The sequence below is a fragment of the Aristolochia californica genome, unplaced genomic scaffold, assembly GCF_029961685.1.
Source record: "Aristolochia californica isolate CCGP_79_NKW_82.1479 unplaced genomic scaffold, dmAriCali1.0.hap1 SCAF_3, whole genome shotgun sequence".
Lineage (NCBI taxonomy): Eukaryota > Viridiplantae > Streptophyta > Magnoliopsida > Piperales > Aristolochiaceae > Aristolochia > Aristolochia californica.
In genome coordinates, this window is record NW_027181992.1 from 9,362,171 (window position 1) to 9,382,816 (window position 20,646).

At 39.2% G+C, this 20,646-nt stretch overlaps 1 protein-coding gene across 2 annotated transcripts; it reads left to right on the forward strand.

Moving 5' to 3' along the window:
• The first annotated feature begins 1,565 nt into the window (after window positions 1–1,565).
• LOC137960051 (vacuolar sorting protein 3) lies at window positions 1,566–19,556 on the forward strand. Of its 2 annotated transcripts, XM_068807516.1 has the most exons (14): window positions 1,572–2,853; window positions 3,871–4,146; window positions 4,469–4,665; window positions 4,773–4,914; window positions 5,066–5,329; window positions 5,423–5,495; window positions 16,067–16,115; window positions 16,366–16,636; window positions 16,738–16,793; window positions 16,924–16,992; window positions 17,111–17,222; window positions 17,663–17,752; window positions 18,003–18,173; window positions 19,020–19,556. In XM_068807516.1, exons 1-14 carry the CDS (start codon window positions 1,693–1,695, stop codon window positions 19,116–19,118), a joined length of 3,030 nt encoding a protein of 1,009 aa, XP_068663617.1. In that variant the 5' UTR covers window positions 1,572–1,692; the 3' UTR covers window positions 19,119–19,556. The 2 variants fall into 2 exon arrangements, with proteins under 2 accessions (XP_068663618.1, XP_068663617.1); XM_068807517.1 differs by lacking the exons at window positions 18,003–18,173; window positions 19,020–19,556 and having other exon boundaries at window positions 1,566–2,853; window positions 17,629–17,700.
• The last annotated feature ends 1,090 nt before the right edge of the window (window positions 19,557–20,646 follow it).

Below are 20,646 nucleotides of genomic sequence, written 5' to 3' on the forward strand. Positions count from 1 at the left end.
AAGTAAGAGGGAGAACAAAAGATGCAAAACTTATATTTTTCTAATCAACAACAAATAACAGTGAATTGTAGAACAAGATGAATCAGTATTTATGAACCGAAAGAAAGGTGAAATTGAATTTTTTTCTTACAAGCTAAAGTTACAAATTCTAGGTTGATGGAGAGTGCTAAAAAATACATGTGACAAAGACTCCAAGAAAGACTTTGATGAGTTTTTAAAAAAGTGAAATATTTCATTGACTTGTTATTTGAATATAATAAACACTCTATTTATAATAGAAGAAACAAGTATAATCAAATTACAATTAAACTACATTTGTCCCAGTGACACCTAAAGTCTAACACTTAAAGATAAATCCTAACACAATTCAAATAACTAAACATAAATAAAAGATTAATATAACTAAAACACCTATAAATTGAACCTCTTATATGATACCTCCTTCCCATGAAACTCTTCTTAGAGTCCACCATATTAATTATAGCTTTGTGAGATTTCTTGTTATGAGAGTCATATAAAACTCTTTCATTTTTGCTCTTCAATACTTTTCCTCAACCTAGAGTTTATAACTTCAACTTGTAATGAAAAAGATTATTGGTCTTCAATATTTTTTTGTTAAAAAATTCTTCATAGATGCAAAAACTTATCTTTTATTCTCCCCCTATCTTGAATATTTTGGTCATATAAAAATTACCACGACATGTGGAATAATATACCTCTTTCTTGTATCCCCCCCCCCCTTAAACCAAGGGTAACAAAGACATAGAAACCTAGCTTAGACAAAACATAATATGGGAAATAAAAATTACCCTTAGACATACAACAAAGCTCCATACACCAGTCAAAACGGTCATAAGTTTAAAACACACTCCGCTCAATTTCAAAGGCAAAAAAACAACCCACCTTTAGGGCACAACAAAAAGACTACTAATTTTTTACAGCTAGCTCAAACATAAATCACCTTTTAGGTGAAGAATAATTTTTTTTTACTCAAACTATATGTTGGACAAATTTCTACAATTTTAGGTAGTGAGTCTAGGCATTGCTTTGAAATATAGAAAACACAAAATAATAAATGAAAGAAATACTAAAGGAAAACAACTAAACTTGGAAGAAGGCAACTATGTAACACTAATACTTCCAACAAAGCCAGAATGTGTCATTTTTGTATAAAAAAAACTAGGACAATTTTTGGGGGTTGACCCATTTTTTTTGGAGTTGACGATGCAAACAAGCAACCAAACACGAGAGAAGAGACCTTGAGCCAAATCGAAAAAATATAACTTTACATAAACATCTTGTGGACCGAGCTGATTCTATTTGTTTGGACAGATGATCATTTGGTCGAAGATGAAAGTTGAAGAGAATTTCATGTTGATGAGGATGATGACTATGTTTGGGCACCCTTGTACCGAAGGTATGGTCCTAGTCATTTTCGAACTCTTTTTAGTTTTTAATTAATAATAGTAACAATAACACCATCCGGTTTAACCCGTGTTTTATCAGATCCGGTCACCGCCGACTCGGTCACCGCGTCGGTTTTTATAACATCAGTGGCACCTAACAGTCGCGTATCTGATGATTTCAGTATCTTTCTATGCCCTGTCTCCTTCGTCTTCTCTCGTCTTCTCTCGTCTTCCGGTAAAACTCTAATGTCTAATCTCCGTGCCGCAATGTCACTCTCTTCATTCGATGATTCGAGTACCCCCTAATTTTTTCATGGCGAAGTTAGAACCGAAAGACAGAAAGGTTCTTTACCTGTTTGCTGGGTTGGACGCTTCCAATGCTAAAATTTTCCCTCGTTCATATCCTCGTTCATTCCAATCTATTACGGTTTCCACGATTTCCACTTCTCAGACCTTAATTTATATCGGAACTGAAGATGGAAAAGTTGTACTACTGTCTCTTAATCCTTCCTTGAACTCCAAAGACAATAGTTCCGATCAAGATCCTGCTTCGTCCAGAAATATCGACTTCTTAAGGTCTGTGTCCGTGAGCGATTCGCCGGTTATTGCTATTTATGTATTCGTTGAGATAGGAAGAATTCTTGTGCTCTCGGATGGTACCTTATATTTGCTGGATACGCTTCTCTTACAACCTGCACGCAAATTGAGCTTTCCTAAAGGCGTTTCGGTGGTTGCAAAGAGATCGTGTTGCGAGGAGTCTAACTCTGTTAGTCTGGATAGGTTTGGTGATGGCGTTCCGAGGGCTGAAATATCCGCCGGTCAGAGACTTTTCCTCAAGTTGGGAGGGATTAGGGGAGGTATGAAATCCAGGGCGTCTGAGCATCGCGGAGATCGAAATTGCGTTATAGCCATCGCTGCATCGAAAAAACTGATTTTTGTTGAATTACTCTTGCCGGGTAATGATGCTGATACTAGCAGCGTTTTCATTGTTTTAAATGAGATTCAGGGTGTCGATGGGGTCAGGAGTATGGTATGGATTGATGATTCTATAATTGTTGGGACGGACGATGGGTACTCAATGATCTCCTGCAGTTCGGGACAAATCACTCTGCTGTTTTCGCTTCCAGAATCTTCAAATAATCCGTATTTAAAATCTATGTGGAAGCAGGAAGGGGCAATTTTGTTGGTAGACAATGTTGGAATTGTTGTAAATTCTTTGGGGCAGCCTGTGGGTGGGAGTTTGGTATTCCGGAATCTGCCAGATTCTATTGGGGATATTGGCTTTTATGTGATAGTTGTGAGAGATGGATCATTGGATTTGTATCACAAGAAAACTGGTGCCCGTATTCAATCAATATCTTTTGCTGCACAAGGAACTGGTAGGTGTATCATAGCAGATCTAGAGAATGGAAATTCAGAGGTGGTTGTGGTTGCTTCACCTTCAAAGGTAGGAATCGGCATATTTCATTATTGTGATAATGCTGTCATGTTCACTCTGAGTTAGGGTATTTGAGGTAGAACTTATTCATTTTTTAGTGGAAAGAGGCATGCAAAAGGTTAGTTATTGAGTCTATAATTTATTATTATTGTTACTTTTCATTTTTAACTTCACACTAGAAGTGATTATTACCCTGCTAGCAGATAATTGAGCTACCTACTGATGGTGTAAATAACACTAGAGGTTTTTTAGCAGCAAGCAATTATACAGAAGTGATAAACAACGTTTATGGATGCTGAAGTTGTGTCTGGAAGTTAAGATTCATGAAGGCATAAGACTCACTATATGTAAGACCAAAAAGAGAAAGTCAGTAACCAACACTAGCACTTCAGTATAGAGTTTCATTAAATGGGTACTCCTATAGTTCCAAGAGTTCCAAGAGTCATGCAGTAATGCTGTTGTCTTACCTTTCATTGTCTCTTATAAGATTTGCGTTTTTTTTCTTTTAAATGTGGATTTAGTTTTTTGAAAAACCGAATCTATACTTGAAAAAATTCCAGTAAAAAACTAGAGGAATTCCAGTTTTAGCAGATTTGGCCGTCTTTTCAATCATGTCTTTTTCTAGATGCAATATTTGGAGGTTTCAGGGCCTTCAGGTTGAGTTGATTCTCTTCTACAGTCTCACAGAATGAGCAAGACTGTTACTTATTTTTGGTGATTAACAACCACTGGAATTAGAGTGGCTCTAAGTTCTAGTTATTTGTTATATGAGGTCATCTATGGTTTCTAGGACCACTTAAGGATTGGTTTTCTGTAGAGTTTATTTATTGACATTGATAATCTTTTGTAAAAGGTCAACAAGTTAGTGTTTGAGCTATAATTCAAGTATCATATTTGGTAACCACTAGGTGTTTAAAAAACTACTTGGGGACAAGTGATATATCCATACATACAATGAAAACCTCAATTGCCCAATATATTTTTCTCTCCACTTATTGGGACTGATTGGAGCATGTACCTTTGTAGGTTCTGTGCTTCCGAAAAGCATCTGCAGAGGAGCAGATTAAGGACCTTTTGAAGAAGAAAAACTTTAAGGAAGTAATTTCTTTGGTTGAAGAGCTCGAGTCCATGGGTGAACTGACAAAGGAAATGCTGTCGTTTGTTCATGCTCAAGTGGGCTTTCTCTTGCTTTTTGATTTGCATTTTGAGGATGCAGTGAACCATTTCTTGTTATCGGAAACAATGGAACCATCTGAGGTTTTTCCATTTATAATGCGGGATCCAAATCGCTGGTCACAGCTGGTATTTATTTTAAGTCTTTTTCCATTTATAATGCAGGATCCAAACCGCTGGTCACTGCTGGTGTTTGTTTTAAGGTCTTTTTAATTTTTACCTCAATAATAGCTCCTGCATAATGACATCAGATTGATGAATGCATTTCTATGCATGGGTGTTTACCATTTTATCATATCGTCTTTATGTAAGGTTATGGAATTTTGGTCAGTCTATTCTTAATGGGAGTTTAGTATTTGACTACTTATGCATGATTCTATTGTCGTGGGGATTATCTTGGACCCTTTGCTACTCCTCTCTCACTTCAAGCACTTTGTTTCGTGCCTCCCAGGTCCCCAGAAATCGCTATTGGGGTTTGCATCCTCCTCCTGTACCTCTTGAAGATGTGGTGGATGATGGATTGATGGCTATCCAACGAGCTGTATTTCTTAGAAAAGCTGGTGTAGAGACAACAGTAGATGAGAAGCATCTTTTGAATCCTCCAAATAGATCTGATTTACTGGAGTCTGCCATTCATAATATGATTAGGTTTCATATATTATTACAATTTTGAATGTCTTACTAAATTCTTCGGTTAATTATTGAACGTTTTCAAATAATTATATCATGATCAATATTCTCTTGGCGGGTTTCAGGTATCTAAGAGTTTCTCGTGATAAGGACTTAAATCCGTCAGTGAGGGAAGGAGTAGATACTCTTCTGATGTATCTTTACAGAGCCCTCAATTGTGTGGACGAAATGGAGCAGCTGGCATCTTCGCCAAACAGTTGTCTTGTGGTAGGTCCTGCTGTCTTAGGTATGCCATTTTGTTTATTGTTTGGGTGTCAGTCGAAACTTAGTTAGTTATGCCTCAAGTCCATGCACTCCCTGTATATGTTGCCAGAGGGATGCTTGAAGGATGACTCTGCAACTTGCATTGCCGGTGCAGGAGGAGTTAGAGACTCTGCTACATGATTCTGGGCATCTAAGGACATTGGCCTTCCTGTATGCAAATAAGGGGAGGAGCACAAAAGCTCTGGACATCTGGCGTATTTTGGCAAGAAACTATTCATCTGGTATATGGAAAGATCCTAAGGGTTCTGAAGATAATTCTGTTATCATACTTTCAGCTCAGGAGATCGCAGTAAGAGAGGCTTCAAAGCTTCTTGAGGAGTCATCTGATGTAGAGATGGTTCTGCAGCATCTTGGATGGGTAAATGACATTTTAATAATTTGAAGTTGTTGAAGGTGAGGTGCTATTTGGATGCTGTAGAGCTTGCTGGTTTAATCAGTTGTTTTTCATCAGATTGCAGATGTAGATGAGGACCTTGCCCTCAGAGTGCTGACCTCTAGCAAACGGTCCCATCAGCTTCCACCAGGTGAATTACGTCAGAACTTCAGTAATCATTTTCTGTTTAAAAGTTGTTCTGTTTTGTGGTTTCTGATATATTTAGATTGCCCTGAAGTTCAATGTTTATGTATTTTTATGGACTTTTTGGTAGAGGAAGGATGAAGTATAATGGAGGAAGTGGTTTGGTGTGAAGAACATGGGTAAAAATATGTTTTGTTTGTTCAAAATAGGAGGGATAATAGGTTTTTTTTAGGAGACCCTGTCCTGCACACACACAAAAACACAAAAACACAAAAAGAGAGATTAAAGAAGGTTTACATGAATTCCCATTTCCTTTTGTGATGGAAATTAAGTAGACAAGGTAAGAGAGTTATTATGGGGCCCACCTTCCCTGCTGATGAAATGTAGAGCCTCATAATAGAAGGCAAAGAATGGGATTGAAGAGAGAAAGTGAGTGAAAAGAGAAGAAACCTGGGACAGGAGAGAAGGAAAGAAAACGAGAGAGAAATATGGAGATTGAGCCTAACTTCTCATCTCCAAATTCACTAATTTATAGATAATATTACTTCGAAATTACTTTTACTATGGCTCTGTAGGTCCTAAAAAAAAAGGGAAAAGATGACAATTTGATTAAGAATTTTTGCAAGTTGATATACGAACGGATCAGAATAATTTATTCCAAATACTGTTCCTTTATCATTTGTTATTCTGTTTATTTTCCAATTGATTATAAATTAAAGTATTCTGTTCTGTTTGTTTACCTGATTATGGATTAGGTAAATGTCAAATAAACAGAAAATTGAAAAATAAAAATCTATAAATTTTTTTGGGGGGAACAGGGTGGATGGTTGAAGAACGTCCGCCAGTTTTCGGTGGTGACACAACATGCATTCCTCCCATTTTGAGGATTTTCTTTCGCAACTGTTTCCAGCAGGATGTGGTTCTGAAAAATTCTAGGAGAAAAATTCGAGCCATAATTAACGTCCCTCTTCTCTGGACGATTTTGAGCTCCCGAACCCCTTTTTTCGGAACACCGAGAGGGAGAAAAAGATTTCTCCCACTTTGATCTCCTGAAGTTGGGGTTCTCTCGCCGAATCCCCATCCTCGAAGCAACGTGCGAAATCAGGGGCTGCGGCCAGTGGAATCGAGATGAAAGAGCATCGTTTTCCATTTCTGATGGTTAATCGTATAACCATGTTGAATCTACCTGACTTCATCTCCAGAAAGATTTACGAGTCTCCATAGACCCACATTTCGTCTCCTTCTCTCCATTTCCCTTTCTTCTCCGCATTTCTTCCTTTTGCCATACACCAGCGTCCCTCTTCCTCCAGCACAACTTGGTCAAGGTCAAGGTCCTCCTCAACGGTGCCGAAAATGATGGAAGTCTTTGTCGTGGTGGTGGCTGTTGCCGACTTCACACCAGTAGGCGTCGGAAGTGAGGGTTCAGAAACTTCTCCAGGCGTCGATGCTTGGGGGAGATGAGTCATGTTGGGGAAGCGCTCCTCCCGACGACATCTCATTCTTCCGCATCTCCGTCTCCATATATAAAAATCTATAAAATTATAAAAATTTAAAAGAAAATATGGCATCAATTTTTAATACCTAAATACTTGTAAAAAATTGTATGATAGCATACACATTTTTTTGAGAAAAAGTGCATTTCATTAAGGCTTGAAGGCAAACAGGAACATTAAGGAGGGGGCCCCTTTACAATGAGGGTTTGGAGTGTAACCCCCTTTCTAGCTAAATAATTAATATCATTATTAGTTAAGCTGGGGTCATGAGTTCATTTACAAAAAATGCCACTAGATAAGTCTAACATTTTAAAAAAATGCTGCCAATGGCGGCATGGAGGATCCTTGAGGCCAGAACACCAACTGATCTGCAGGAGTCGCCTTCAACGTTGAGATTTCCTTTAAAACGATTTTTGAAGATTTGCAACCTGTGCCCGGGAGCCTGTAGTTCAGTTGTGGTGGAGCCCAAGATACATAGGTTCAGCATACGAAGTGTGCACATCTACTGGAATTACAAAAGACACCATTAAACCCTGAAGGATCTGAATTACCAAGCAACTTCACCATCAAAGTTGAGTTTGTTATCATCAATCTTCGTTGGCTCTCATTGTACAATCACTGTGCGCTTGTGCTGAGAGAGGTTCCCGACCTGAAGCCAGTTACTCCTAATGTGTCCTCCCTATACATCTTCAAAGAGATCAAGAGAAGACTACCAAGATATAAGATTAGCTATAATCTTATCAGACACAACCAATTAATGAGACGATTTCTGCATAAGACATCACTGATTTCTCTCACCCCAAATGCCCCAAGAAACGAGGCTAGAGTTGCTTTGGTCATGGTTGAGCCCATCAGAGGGAAAAGACTACTGCAAAGCCGCTGAAAGGGCTTGGAATGCATAGAGGAAGGTTAAAGAGGTTGATGAAGTAACTCCATATGTGCCAGGAGAAGTTGCAATGGAAGAGCAAATGATAAATAATTTCTTCATGATGGCCACACAACAGGAATTAATTACTTGACAGATTGAACCTTGTTTGATGAGATTGTCTCAAATGAGGATTTTCCCATGGAGGGTACTCTAAATGAAAATCTTTATTTTCGAAGAACTAGGGAGAGATCGGGTAGTGGCAGCAGCATAATAGTCGGCTGGGGCGTCGCAGTCAACATCGCATAGCAAGAGGAGATGAAGAACTTGCCATATGGAGAGGGACACCAAATGATTTTGTCTCACTGGTCATGCTTGAAATACATCTGATCCAAGTCCTTAGCAAGGTTGCAAATATCAATAGCTTCAACATCATTAGAATTCTAATTTACTTCTTGGAAGCCTCCATTAACAAGAATGCTGAAGGAGAGGGCATTTTGACTTCTGGCTAGGTTGAATGAGTGAGGATATAACGATTTCAAGGGAGCATCTTGGACCCAAAGATCTAACCAAAACCGAATACAATCCCCATTACCGGCAGAGAAATGAGTATGGGGAGTGCAGTGAGTGAAGTTGTGATAAATATATCTCCAAACTGAAGAGAGATGACTTGTGGATCCAGCCACCAATTAGCATTGACTTTACCCATCTTCTTAGCGACAAAAGAAAGCTAAGGGAAGGATGAGCATTTATCTGCCAACACCATTTGGTAAGAAGAGCCATATAGAGTCTTTGATCTGTCGGATTTCTAGTTTTTTGGGTTTGCACACATCTGTCCACTTAACTAAATAGTGCTTAAACCCATCAGCTGAACGCTTCCCTCGAAAGCTTCTCATCAACTTCTCCATGCTGCTGATCACACTTGCCAGGCAGTGAAGGAATAATAAGCAGTAAACTGGAACGCCTGTAGAGCAAGACTAGATGAGAATTAACCTTACCGCCTTAGAGATGAGTCTGGCGAGTGTGGATTTTCTCCAAAACCAGGTTTCAAAGGGCTTTATCCATTCTGCCTGGGAAGAGGGGCAAACCAAGTTGGATTCCTGGAATGGAACTGACACAACAACCTAGTTTTTTTTTTTTTTTTTTTTTTTGAAAATGGTGAACTTTTATAAAGCCAAGAGACAACTACAAGAAAAAAGGGGGGGGGGGGGGGGGGGGGAGGATCCTGAAACAACGAGAGATTGGAGGGTGGTCCCATCCTTAGCAAGAGAATCTGCTGAAGAATTGGTGAAGTGCGGCACGTGAGACCACATACATGGAAAAGCAGAGTAGACATCCATAATCTCACAAAAAGCAGACCAGATCCAATGTCATGAATTTTAATTTAAGTACCTTAAGCTAACGTGAAAAACTTGTGAGACTGTGGCTAATATTTTTTTTTTTTTTTAAATGATGTCGAATTTTATTAAGAGAGCTCAAATGAGCAGATTACAAGAGGGGAAACCTTCCCAAACAATGAGAGATTGCTGGGAGGTTCCAAATTTTGTCTATTTATCAACCAAATAATTGGCTGATCTAGGAACGAGGTTCCAATTACAATGAATGGATGGCACAATGTCAGCAATGCAATCAGTGATTGGTCAGTGGTGCCAAGGGGGGGAGCTATCTTTTGAACACCAGCTGATGACAGTCTTTGAGTCTCCGTCGATAAGCAACTTGCCATGAAGCTGCTCTGTAAAGATTTGGAGGCCGAATCGAAGAACACTCACTTCAGCAGTATTTGAATCAGCAATACCCACCGGCCCAACATAGGATAGAATAGGGTCTCCACTACTGTCTCTGAAAACACCACCACTTCCAGCCAGCCCAGGACAACCTAAAGCATTGCCATCAAAATTGAGTTTGATGCAGTCGTAAGGGGGAGATCCCAGGTGGCCATAACCGGATTCCTGCAGGGGCCCGCCATGTGCGCGATCAAACCCCAGTTTTTCGAAGGGAAATGCCTGATAGAGAGGCAAACTCCTTCCTAGTGTGCAACCAACTTGAGATAAGGCCTACTGCCTGAGAAGTTGTATTATCCGGGGTGCTAGCCTTGGAGTTAAATCTTCGGTTATTTCGCTCGAGCCATAGGCACCATGGGACATGCGCAAGGCATGCCAAGAAAATTATCTTGCCCAACCTAGGAAGGCGGATCCCCTTAACCATCTCATAGGTGCCAAAAAGGTCCTGATGCAACCCCATTTGGAGTCCAATCTTCTGAAATATCTTCATCCAGACTTGCCAAGAAAAATCACAATGCAAAAACATGCTGAACTATCTTGTCGCACACACCACAAAGGGGACAAGTACGATCGGGGGTTGTGTAACCTCTTTTATGGAGGTTGTTAGAGGTGAGGATTTGTTCCCTGATGGCCGCCCACACGAATAATTTGATTTTACTAGGCACTGAGAGCTTCCATGCCAGGTTTGCCTTGTGCTCATGCATGCTGTAATCTTGCTTTCTAATGTGAGAGTAGGCGGATACAACTGTGAATCGGCCATTAATGCTGGGCTTCCATGTTAGTTTATCAATTGCATGCTCACGAATAGTAATGCTTCTGAGTCTGGAGAGGAGAGAGCAATAAGGCGAAGTTTCCTCATCATTTAATCCTCGGCGAAACGAGAGACTCCATGAGCGATTTCTCCAAGAATTAGCCATTGAGCAAGAGAGGTCCCTCACCACCCTAGAGAGCCCCGGGAAGTCCTCGGAGAGGGGGCGGGGGCGGGGGCCGCACCATTCATCTGACCAAAAGAGGAGGGTCCTTCCATTGCCTGTGTGAAAGGAAGTTGCATCTCTGAATATTGGGAGGTGCTTTTGATTTGATTTCCATATCGGGGATAGGAGGCGAGTAGCGCCAACCTCCCTCCACTAGGCACCCGAAGGTTGAAGATAGAACCTGACCATATCTCCCCATAGGTTGTTATACTTGATGTTGAAGTTCCAGATCTATTTGAGCATAAGGGCATTGTTCATCTCCTTCATAAGCCGGATGTCTAAACCACCCCGATTGCGGGACATGCAAATATCCTTTCAACTCACCAAATGATATCTGAAGGTGTCCTCTGATCCTCTCCAGAGAAAACACCGACGGATGGTCTCAATACTGTTGCAAACGGAGGCCAAACAGTGCCTGAAGGATAATAAATAGTTTGGCAGTCCTGCCAAACAAGACTTGAGGAGAGTGAGTCGCCCTGCAGTAGATAAAAGCTTTCCTTCCAAGTAGCTAGTCTCTTCTCAAATTTCTCAATAAGGGGGGACCAAAGCATTACCGAAGGCCGAAAGTCAAAGAGTGGGAGTCCAAGATATTTAATTGGCAAATTTCCCACTAAGCACCCCAAATAGTCAGCCATTCCCTGAAGCATTGGTGAGTCGATATGATAGCCTAGGAGGGTGGTTTTCTTCCAGTTAATGTTCTGACCAGATGCCAATTCAAATAATCCCAATACAATTCACAGTTTTTGGATCTGATCCATAGTACCAACCCCAAAGTAAATGGTATCGTTTGCAAAGTGAAGGATCGACACATCAAAGGTTGCACAGTTCGTTGTGGGAAGGAGCCAACCCAAGTTCTTGGCCAAATAGATCAAAGAGGATAGATATTCCACTACCACATTGAAGAACAAAGGGGAAAGGGAGTCTCCCTGCTTGATTCCCCTGGATCCCTTAAAAATACCCACAAGCCGTTCTGTTGAGAAGAAAGGAGTAGCTTGCAGAGGAGATGCAACATTGAATCCAGAAGTGCCATTTTTCCCCGAATCCCATCTTCCCTAGGAGAGTGTCCAGAAGCTTCCAACTAACTCTGTCAAAGGTGTTCTCAAAATCAAGCTTTAGAATGAATCTGGGGAGCTTTAAAGCATTAAAATGGTGAATGAGCTCGTGACATGCCATGGCCAAATCTAATATATTTCTTCCCTTGATAAAAACACTCTGGCCATGATGAATGGCAATAGGGAGAACTGCCCAAAGGCGATTGACAAGGAGGCGCACAAGCACCTTGTAGGCACTGGTAGTGAGATTGATCGGCCAGAAGTCAGATGGAAGTTCTGCCCCTTCTTTTTTAGGGTCGAGGGCGATAAACGAAGCTCCGATGCTCCTATATCTGATGCTATGCTGATAGAACGAGTGGACCATGCAGGCAATATCGTCTCTGATGAAGGGCCAGCATTGGCGATAGAATTCCCCATTGAAACCATCCGGGCCCGAAGCGCGATCCAAAGGAAGACCCAAAGCTACTTTTTCAATTTCCTTACTGGAGAAAGGGAGCTCGAGGAGATTAGCTGCGGCCGAAAGAATAACATGGAAATGGACCCTTTTGAAGAAAGGGCGAACTCGCTGGCAATCAGAATATAATTATGCAAAAAAGTTCACCAGTGAGTCTGAAATAAGGGATCAATCTGAGGTAATCTCACCATTGATGTTGAGCGTGGTGATGCGGTTGGCTCTTCTCCGTGCAAAAGCGACTGCATGGAAGAATTTAATATTGGCATCCCCCTCAACGAGCCACTTAAATCTTACACGCTGCTTTCGGTGCACGATCTCACTATGAGCGAATGACAGCATTTGCCCTTGGAGGGCATATCTCTGGGTTACTTCCGAGGAAGAGGTGTTTCTAGATTCCTCCTCAGAGTCAAGAGTGGAAATCTGAAAAAGGACGGAGGCTCTCTCGGTTGAGGAAGATGCCTTTCTTGCAGAGGCCCAGGATCGCAGCAAGATCCCAGCTGCCAATAAAGTCTGCAAATAGCCTCATTGAGGTAGTGATTCTTCGGGAGGGCGGGGATTTCTTATGGCAGAAGTGGGTAACATTGAAATCCCCCGCAAGCATCAAAGGAATGGGCCACCTCTCAGAAGTCATCAAAAGGTCATCCCAGAAGAGATGTCTCTCATAGTGTGTCTAGTAGGACCGTACACACCCACAAAGCTCCAAATGTTCCCCGATCCTTTGTCTCTCAGCTTGATTTCAAGGGAGTAAGTGCCACAACAACGATCGAGCACCTCAATGGTATTAGTGTCCCACACCAACAGAATGCCGCCAGCCGATCCAATCGCATCCACATAAATCCATCCAACTGTGGCTAATATTTTGAAATTATATGTATTTAATTGGTCATATGTTCAAAAGCACCTGAATCATCTATCCAAGAGTGAAAGGAACCTATACTTTTTTAATGCCAATGTGGCACTGGCAGAAGCGAGAAACCAACTTTTCATTTTCTGGAACATCCCAAAATCTTTGATAGAAACAAGACAGTAGCCTTTTGTAGACTCGGATGTGGCAGTAGAAGTCTCTGCTATATATTTTTGGGTGTTCTGAAGTCTGTGTTACCTTGGTTCAGTCAGGTTTTCCCTCCAGTGACCATCATGTGTCAATTGAGCAATGTAGATGTTCACAATTTGTGTAGTTTTTTTTTTTTTTTTGTCACCATCACCTTGTCCATGGCCATGTTCTTTTCTATTGGAACCACCTGTACATCTGTTATTTCCATTGCCTTGTACCAATGTAGCATACATGGTTATGCTATCAAAGGGCTGGGGATGAAAGAGACAAATTTACTAGAATACGCAACATGGTAGCAATTACATCATTCAACTTGGGTTGTACAGATTGACTCAAATTTTTTTTATGAGCTGTCTCCAACTATGCTTTTGGCATTGGCAAAGTAGAGGGCCAACTTGCATTCTTGGATAAACCTTTGAAACGGGCCAAATAGGCATTTAAATCCTCTCCCTGTTTATAAGTGTATACCTCCCTAAAGATATCGTATAAATGTTGTAGGTTATTTGAACTAGAGTACATCTAAAGACAAGTATCCCAAATTTCTTTGGCTGTTTCCAAATGAGCAACATTGTGAGCAAAGTTCATTGAATACTGTTTTGCATCCAATTGATGACTAATATATCCTTTTCCAACCATTATTATATTTTATATCTATGGGGTTCTTGGTGGGTGTGGAATCCTTGAGAGGTCCAACAAATCTCGTGTAATGAGGAAGCTTCTAACAACTTGGGACCAAATGAGGTAACCTGTGACATCTTTCAAAGGCATTGAGGCAATTTTCATGATTTTATGTTTGATTTCTGTCAAAGGCTAGACAGTTGGATTATCTTTAGGAAAAAGGACTATTTGTGGAAATTTTGTCACTACTTTCCTAATTGTTTCCTGGTTTTCCCGAATTTTGGGGTCTTTCTAATTTATTGGAAGTTGTGGGACTTTGCCTAATTGGATGGAAGTTGGGTTATTTTTTTTAATCTGATAGAAGTTGGGTTATTTTTCTAATTCGATGGAAGATTGGGGACTTGTTTTCAAATTCTAAAACCTTTTCTTGGATGGATATTTTCCCTGGAAAGTAAACTACTAAAACCCTGAGCTTTCTTGGAAAGTAAATCCAGGCATTCTGTCGTGTTTAACCTTGTGCAAGAGGTCTCTATTAACCCATCTCATTACTTGTTAGGAAATAGAAGGTACCAGGAGGACGGCGATTGGTTTTTGATCCATGTTCTACAAGATATCAACCAAGAGCCACAACCTTGTGACTAAGAATTGCTGCACAGTGACTGTAGTCATTGTAAATCTTCCAATGCTTGTATAAATTGGTAAACTCATAAAAATAGAATGAAATAATCAAGTGAGACTGAATTTTAACTTATTAGGCAGGAAAAAGTGAGGTTTTGAGGCACTTATCTGGACATAAGAGGAGACACAAGACCCTTGTAGCTGATGCCCTTTCCCATGGCTAAAGAACTGTTTTTGTTTCTTCAAACAGGGCTAATGAGGCTCTATATTATTTGCTCTGATGCCATGATTTAATCTAAAGCCTGATATTAAAAAGAAAAAGAGTTTGATTTAAGAAAAAAAGTGGGCACAAGGAGAAGAATAAAAAAGGAGAGAGGACAGAAGGAAAGAAAAGAAAAAAGTGAAATAGGGCCAAGTGGCAAAGGGGGAGGGGGGTCCTGGTATCGATGTGGTGCCATGTGGGGGGTAGAGGTGTCAGAGTGGTGGGGAACTGATGGAATAGGCTGCCAAAGGCATAGGGCCAGGGGGTTGTCAAGCATAACTTCTTGTCTCCTAATTCGTTAATTTATAGATGATATCACATTGAAATTACTTCTACTATGGCGCTATATTACAGATTCCAATGACATTAAAATTTCAAGTTTCCTAATAGAACAGGACTTCTTCATATACTTGAACACCTTCAAAATCTATCCGAGAGCATGTTCTATTTCCTCCTGTAACTTGCATCCACACAATCTGTCCCTTTCTCAAATTATCCTCCCTGTTCCCTCTCCCCACTCTCCTCTCTCCTCTCCCCTTAGACCTCTCTTAACTACGTACCTCCTTTCCATTAGCCAATGCAATGTATCCCTTTTTTACCCCATAGTTACAAAATAAACCTAGTTACATCCTAAGACTTTTTACCATAGATCTATGAGATTATAAATGACATGCACTAGAAAAAATGTGTTGACAGCTTTTTTCAGCAGAAGGGAGTGAAATCTATGTGGAGAGGCATAAGTTTGTCAATCTTTGAGTTTTTTAGCATCAAGAAGTTTTGATGTTATTATATGGGAAACACCTCTTTGGGGACTGAAAGAACACCTTTCTATCACCTGCATCTGTATATTGGCAAGGCTACACCTACAAAGGCCTAATTAGTGCTCACTTAATCCTAGAGAAGTGCTTTTAATAACCACATGGGGGGGGCATCTGTTGTGATGTCTTGTAATCAAGTCTTACCAAGGTATGGGGTTCAACATTCAAAAAAAAAAAAGTGAATCAAATGGGAAATTTTTATTTTATTTTACTAACTGTTTGTTTTATTTTAGTTTTAAGGGATTGGCATTTGTACATCAAGCTTTACTTCTTCCCCTATAATTTCCTTGCATTTCTGTTCTCCTGCTAATCCACAATAGTGTTTTGGAATAACTTCTTCTAACTGTATTCATTAGTTGTGTATGGTTTTTACTGATTCATGTTGCATTTTCCAATCTTCATTCACGTTCAAAAATATCGGAAGTACTTGTCTTGAATGTGGATCCATACCTGGTCATATAGAATATTAGGCACTTCCAAAAAACGATTTTTGGCACCCTCCAGACAATTTTATCTTTGTGACCTTTTATGCTTAAAATTTTTCAGCTCTGTTACTGCTTAACAAAAAATTCAAGTTTTCTTTCTTCAGAAGAAGTCCTTGCAGCAATTGATCCAAAAAAGGTGGAGATTCAACAAAGGTAATTGAAAATTGTTTATTTAGCTGTTAATATCTACTCCTTTATGGTGGGATTGGGGAATTATCTAACTTCTGTTTGCATTATAAGTATCCAATAGTTTAATTGTTTTTGCCATGATGTTTTTTGGCATATCTTTGACTCTTATCTCCAATGAATATATAGTTGGTGGAAATGCTGCTTGAATTCAGCTTTAATTTGTTTTTAAAATTAGCTTCTCATTAATCTGAGTATCGTTCCATGATTTCCTCAGGTTTCTGCAGTGGTTGATTGATGACCAAGAATCAGATGACTGTCAGTTTCACACTATGTATGCTGTTTCGCTAGCCAAATCAGCACTGGAAGCTGTTGAAATGGAACTTACATCTCAGAATCCTAGTAGTGGAATAATGGAAGAAGTTAATGAAAAAATATCTAGAATTCCAGTACGGGCACAACTTCAGTTGTTTTTATTTTGTTCGGACTTATACGATCCAGAAGAAGTTCTTTACTTGATTGAAGGCTCTGAGTTGTGGTTGGAAAAGGTGCTTGTCACTCTGTTATGTGTTTGTTAGGTTCTATTGAGTAATAGATTTGCTGGTTGTATCTTGACTCTCTTTTGATTCTTTTTGGTTATTTAAAATAGGCAATCCTATACAGGAAATTAGGGCAAGAGACACTAGTTCTCCAGATTTTGGCACTGTAAGTTCTTATAATAGTCTTAGTTTATGGTATTGATTAAGGTGGATGCAATAAAGAGATCGAAGTGCTGTACTAGAAAGCAGTCTTTATGATGTTTATCTTATGTAGTTTTTATGTCATGTGTCTTAAGGAAGCTAGAGGACAGTGAAGCAGCTGAGCAGTACTGTGCTGAGATTGGCAGGCCTGATGCCTATATGCAGTAAGTTTTTATTTTTCCTGTTCGAGATTTCTTTGGAAACTTGTCTAGTAGTTGGTTCTTGACATACCAGATATGCTTGTTTGTTGTCAGTTGATCATCTCATCACTTTTATCATCAGGTTGCTGGATATGTATTTGGATCCTCAAGATGGAAAGGAGCCTATGTTTACAGCTGCAGTTCGTCTACTTCACAAACATGGAGAATCTCTGGATCCTCTCCAAGTGCTGGAGGTGTTAAACTTGTCATTCCTGTCTTCTGTTTGCAAATGAACAGTAATGGATGCTGACTACCAATGAAAATGCAGATAAAAATAATTTATGCCAATGATAAAATTGATGTTAGAAACATATGAGTCTTGTAATTGTTTTAGTCATTTCAATCTAGTGGAAAATCTGTCATTTGTGCTTTATGGTGCTTTATTTTCATTGTTAGTGTATTATGCAGACTTCTTTTCTTTTGTACTTGATCTATGATAAGAGTGGTAGGATGCCCCTATTTCTGCATATTTTCAATTACTGTTTTCCAGAAGTTCTTGGTGCGGAAACAAATAAATGCAACCAGCATGCTAATGTTGACGTTTCATAAAATTTTCTCTCTTTTTTTGAAGTAGCTATCTCATTATGGTTCATTTTCCAGATTTGATGATACAACGTTAAATATGATCTTGCAGACCCTATCCCCTGATATGCCCCTCCAACTTGCCTCAGAGACCATATTGAGAATGTTTAGGGCACGTGTTCATCACCATCTCCAAGGACAGGTGCTAACCATCTATACTTCCATTGATTTACTTGGTTGGGTCATTTTAATGACATGGATGTCAAGGGCATGCAAAGATGTCATTTTTAATTTTGGAATATTTTACTGTTGTTGAAATAGTCACTCTGTCAAAGCATATGTAGGGAGTGCTATCTGTTAATGCGATGTGTTCTTGGAATTTTTTTGCCGTATCAATAATCGTTGTGGTAGTATTTTGAAAAATTCAATTTGGTTTTCTTGCTTATCTACAGGTCGTGCATAATCTCTCCCGTGCATTAAATGTGGAAGCAAAGTTGACAAGGTTAGAGGAAAGGTCACGGCATGTACAGATGAATGATGAGAGCCTTTGTGATTCTTGCCATGCCCGCCTGGGTACCAAACTTTTTGCAATGTATCCAGATGATTCAGTAGTTTGTTATAAGGTTCGTATTAGTTCAGCTATAGTTGCAAATTTTTGTGCTATTGTGAGTTTTCCCGCTCTTTGAACTTTTTTTTTTTTTTTTTTTTACAATTTTGACTTTGGCTGCCACCTGATAACAAGTTGATTTGGACGTTAGCAGAATCAAGTCATTTTCTGGCAGCTTATTTTATTTGTTTGCTTTTCCCCTTTGAAATAATGCAGGAAACCTTGGTGTCTCTCTATTCTTGATAGGCTTATTTGTGGAGCTCACTAGTCTGGTTTAGTTGCCCCTGTTTTCCAGTCTGTCATAAAGGCAAAAAAAAGCATCTAAACTTAATCTCCAGCTGCTAAATGGTGTCATAGTTATCATTTGCCTTTATATTTAAACAGAGTTCTGCTGTTTTTTTGTACCACCTTATCTATTTTTTTTTCGTCTGATTTTTGTTGATTTGTTTCTAAAGCTTTGATCCACTTGCTTTAGAAACATTTTCCAATCACGAGATGCTTAAAAACCTGTTTTATTTTATTATTTTCTGGTATTTTCTTTCAGGTCCTGTTAGTGCCTTTTCTAGGAAAAGTTGTAAAGACATTTCTAGTAGAAATACGTTTTCAGGGATAATTAGTGGCTAATGTTTCCTTGGAATATTTTTTTAGCTGGAAATTCTTATTAGGAAAATCATATAATTTTTTAAATTTCTCTTTTCTTTACACTGATTTAGTTTGCATTTACTGGTTATTTGTTGGTAAATTAAGATGTATTGCCTTATTTGGAGTCAAGTTGACCGAAAAAGGCTAAGGTGATTATTAAGTTTCCAACTTTGAACTCTTAGTTAGTGGATTAATTGTCTAGTTGCTTTCTCTGTTTCAGTGTTTCCGCAGACGAGGTGAGTCGTCTTCCGGTTTTAGAAGTAATGAGCAGGACTTAATGGCATTTAAGCCTGGTTGGCTGGTCAATAGACAATCTTAAGCGGCCCCGAAGGAACGATAGTGTTGTGCACTAATCAGAAAGCGCTCTCAATGCTCTTCAATTCTTCAATCAGTCCCTTGGGCAACCTCTGGAGATGAAAACGTATTGCAACAGGGTGGTGCATATGGCCGATTACTGGTGATTCGTTTCCCTGCTGCCCTTCTTACCTTTGTTTCAACCCGACATGGGATAGTGGTCGTTTTGTAATATAAAATGCTTTTATTGCCATTTCAGGTTAGACGTCTAGGTGTATTTGATTGAATAGGTTAGGCCAGAATTAACCAGCCAACGCAGAGAAGTGTCTAGTCCTGTTTTCATATTACTGCTTTTTTCGTATTTATGTGATATAATTATTCCTTAAATTGCACTTAATGAACATAAGAAGCGTCCGTGATAATAGGTATTTGGTCAATATAATAAAACCTCCAAAGTTGATGGCATGCAATTTGAGCTTATCCTATACTAAAGTTGATCCAGTTTTGGTTGTGCCCCTAGGATTATCGTAGTCCACTATGCTTTAGCGTGTAACTTTGTGTTAGTTGTCACTTTGGCAATGTGTAGCTCCTGACTCAAACATGGGAAGTGTCGGTTTTGAAATTGATATTCGACACCTAATCTATATGCCAAAAACTCCAGAACTGATAGAATTTATAAAATTAGAGCTTTAAACTTGTCCTATATTAGGTTGATCCAACTTGGTACCTATGCCAAGATTGGGTTCCACAAGATTATAATACATGAGTTCATTCCTTGTAGTGGGAGGGCAAGTGACTTGGCATGTGTAACTACTCTATAATGGCTACACACTTGTAACGCTTTAATGACATGTATTAGAATTTTATGGGTTATAAATTGGTAAAAAATTAAAGTTAATCAACTTGGGAGGAGAGAAATGAAACTGGTTCAACCACCTACCTTGCTTATAATTGAGAGGTTTTACCTAGAAACATACTTTTCTGTGCCATTAGAAGACACTATAGAAGTTCTATAGAAATCTTGTCTTAGAACTTGTCATAAGCAGTCACCTCATTGAAGTAGTCAAATACTACATGAGACATAAATTTTTGTTAAGTTCGATGAGGATAAACCTAGAGGGAAGAAGGGGGAGGGGGAGAGTGAAGGGTGAATAGGGTTATCAAAATTTAATGGTTAATATAAGCTCTAACTTAAATTTGTGTAATTCAAACAACACTCAAAGTAATTAATCATAAATATGCAATAATTTTTATAGTGGTTCACAACCCAAGACTATCTTGGGATAGCTAATCCACTCACTAAGTATTAATTCCTCAAAGTGTATTAAGTATCTTCAACATTCTAACATAATCTATTAGACAACAAAGGTCTAAATTACAAACCAAGGTACATGGGGATTACAACCATTTTTGCTACACCGACACTTCCCTTAGAAGATGTTTTATTTGTTCTACAATTTCCTTTGAATTTTTTGTCTGTCAGTCAATTAACCAAAAATTTTAACTGCTTCATTACCGTCTCCCCTACATTTTGTGTTTTTTTTCAAGACCTA

Coding starts and splice junctions, on each gene's coding strand:
- LOC137960051 (XM_068807516.1), top strand. CDS start 1,693: ATGATTCGAGTACCCCCTAATTTTTTCATGGCGAAGTTAGAACCGAAA. Junction 4,915..5,065: donor CGCCAAACAGTTGTCTTGTG/GTAGGTCCTGCT, acceptor TTGCCGGTGCAG/GAGGAGTTAGAGACTCTGCT. Junction 5,330..5,422: donor TTCTGCAGCATCTTGGATGG/GTAAATGACATT, acceptor GTTTTTCATCAG/ATTGCAGATGTAGATGAGGA.